The sequence below is a fragment of the Malania oleifera genome, chromosome 12, assembly GCF_029873635.1.
Source record: "Malania oleifera isolate guangnan ecotype guangnan chromosome 12, ASM2987363v1, whole genome shotgun sequence".
NCBI classification, from domain to species: domain Eukaryota; kingdom Viridiplantae; phylum Streptophyta; class Magnoliopsida; order Santalales; family Ximeniaceae; genus Malania; species Malania oleifera.
Window position 1 is genome coordinate 60,273,537 of NC_080428.1, and position 2,844 is coordinate 60,276,380.

The following is a 2,844-nucleotide window of genomic DNA, read 5'->3' on the forward strand; positions in this document are numbered from 1 at the left end:
ATTAAGAAAAACCAAACAACATGCAAAATCAAGATCTTATTCATTAAATTATTACTTATTTTGTTATTTCATTTCTCACTTTCTTTGACAGTTAATTTTCGTTCCTCAATGTCCAAAACTTTAAGAAAATTCTAATATTTTCAAGAATAGCCGTACATAAAATGAAAACCCGCCTTAAGGTCTCAACCCTTGGCAGCAATTTATATATATAGTCGTACATGAAAATCCCAAAATACCGTCATATCATATATAATTATATTACACTTTGATTCAAACATATTGTACCATCCCGTGAGGACAATGCACCCTCATCACTTGGTTTAAGTGAATAGAGAGGTCTTGCATATGCAGGATTAGTCGATCACCCTCATCACTTGGTTTAAGCGAATAGAGAGGTCTTGCATATGCAGGATTAGTCGATCCACGTCTTGCCTTTTGTAATAGTCTTCAAATATGTATCTTTTGAGTATAAATAATATATTAAGCATAGGCGTAAAATTCTCTAAAAATGAAATTGGACGATGACCACCATTTTATTCATAACGAAGTACCACATTATTGTACATCACCTTGTGAGAGAGAGAGAGAGAGAGAGAGAGAGAGAGAGAGAGAGAGAGAGAGAGAGCAGTGGTAACAAAAGCCTTACCTATGGCTACTATAGAAAGTTATAATTAGTAGGAAGAGTGTTAATTAAGATACACACTGCTTCAAAATCATGGTCAGGGTGAACAGTCGCCGGAACTCTCTGGTTCGAACGCGAAAGGTCCAACTTCGTAGACTTTAACGGACGTCAGAGCTGCACGGAGAGCCACCGTGTGCTTTGCCTCCTCCGACAAGATGGCACCGGTCAGGCCGCCGTTGAGATCGGTTGCCTTGCTGCACGTGGCCGTGGTCGGGGACGAGATAAGGGACACCTTGCACTTACCGGCTCCTTCGCTGGTCATCTTCTCCGATGCCTTCATGTGGAAGTAGCCATTCTTGTTGGTAGTAGCCTCTTGCAGTACTGATGGCTCCTCGCCGTTGCTGCATTCCAGCTTTACAACAGCACCTGCAGTAGTTTAATACATGGTTTTGACAAAAAAGGAAAAGAAGTATAAAAATATACATACTCGTGGTGATATGTTTAGAAACTAAAGATTGCATATTAAATTTAGATCTGTAATATAAAATTTACAGAGTTTCATCACAACATTTTTTGCTTGGTTAAAAAATAATCTTTTTTTAGGTTGTTTTCCCCTTTTAATGAAATTACCCTTTTAAAAAAAATATAGTGACTTGTACTTCTAATTTAATTTTGATTATTTATAATCAGAAAGTACGGAATATTGAAGATTAAATTTCCTACACTTCTTAATAAACTTAAATTTAAAATATGTTGCTATAATTTATACTAATAAAATAAAAAGTAATAAATTTCATCACAAAATATTTAGACTTTTTTTTTTTTTTAAAGGAGGGTGTGTGAGATCCTTTACACATTTTTTTTAAACAAAAATGCATGTAAAAAATTAAGATTTTTTACGAATAATGTGACCAAAAAAATTAAGTCTGGGCTTGTGAAGATCTACCTCGAAGGGCGTCTCGTATTGATTTAATTATCTAGGAAAGAAGTCAAACAACTTTAAGACCTTACCAGCAAGTGGTTCAGCTCCCAAGAGGGGATCAGCCTCTACGTTCTTGCAGGACTTGCAGTAAACGCGGCCTTGCACAGCCACCGGATTCCTCTCTGGCAACTCATCCGAACTCAACGGAGGAAAGCCCGGTGCTTTATTCTTGCCTTTCTCTTTCTCACGCTTATGTTCCTTGCGAGAGCAGGGCGCCGACGCAATCTTAGGAGGTTGACCAAGCCTCGGGTTACGCGAATGCGGCGTCTCCGCCCCCGGTGGGTGGGAGTGGTGCCTTTCCTCGCCCGGTGGATGGGCGCCTCGAGGCGGGTGCTCTTCGCATGGACGCTCTTTTTCCGATGGAGGGTGAGCTTCATGATGATCGCGTTTGTCGCGATGCTCTTCTGGACCGGGAGCCTTAGCCTCATCTTTCTTGGCGCCATAAGCAGTGTTCAAGCAGCAGGTCACCAAAAGCAGCCAAAGCTGCAGAAGCACAAAAGCTTTCAGTAATGGGAGAAGGCCCATTTTCTTATTGGAAGCAAATTCAGTGAAAGCTACTGAAGTGATGAAGAGTTGTGATGGTTGGGAGGGAAGAGCAGGGGATTTATAGGGTTGAGTACTGCGGCATTTACTGCGGGATTTGTTCATTAAGAAACATAAAAGTGAAATATGATATTTTAACTTTGGACATGCATGGAGTAAAAGGGAGCAAATCCAACATGGTGTGCTTTGGGGAGGGTGAAGGTATATGCATGGCGATCCATGTAGCTTGCTTTAGTTGTTGGGTTTGGAAAAGACTGAAGTGGGCTTTCTGTGTGGGAATGGTTTCAAATATGCACACGCGGGGTTGGGTTAGCTTTGGATTTTTTGCATTCATGCATCTTTGCAAGGCGGAATTGTTTATGAGATACATCGTTTCAAAAAAACGAAAAAGAAAAAAGAAAAAAACTTCAAGAGATGACATGAGCAACCCATTGATGGTGGTGTCAAGCATTGCGTCGACATGTGTCGTTTAAATGGTGAAAGGAATAGTCAAAAGACTCGAAAACCCTTTTCCATTCCCCTTTAGTTTAAAGAAAAAAAAGGTAATAGAAAGGGTTAAATTAAGGCAATGTGTAGGGGAGCTGTCAAGTATTTGGTATCTAAGTGCAGTGGGTATGGTGCTTCTTTTACTTAATTTGCTTTTTAAAAATTTTTGCCAACAAAAAGAGAGGGATTCGCTTACTATTTTATGACAAAG

At 39.8% G+C, this 2,844-nt stretch overlaps 1 protein-coding gene across 1 annotated transcript; it reads right to left on the bottom strand.

Moving 5' to 3' along the window:
• Window positions 1-503: 503 nt before the first annotated feature.
• LOC131144490 (non-classical arabinogalactan protein 30-like) lies at window positions 504-2,319 on the bottom strand. Its single transcript, XM_058093173.1, has 2 exons — window positions 1,634-2,319; window positions 504-1,048 (listed from the first exon to the last, which is right to left on the bottom strand). The coding sequence occupies exons 1-2, from the start codon at window positions 2,250-2,252 to the stop codon at window positions 720-722; spliced, it is 948 nt and encodes a 315-aa protein (XP_057949156.1). The 5' UTR covers window positions 2,253-2,319; the 3' UTR covers window positions 504-719.
• Window positions 2,320-2,844: the final 525 nt, after the last annotated feature.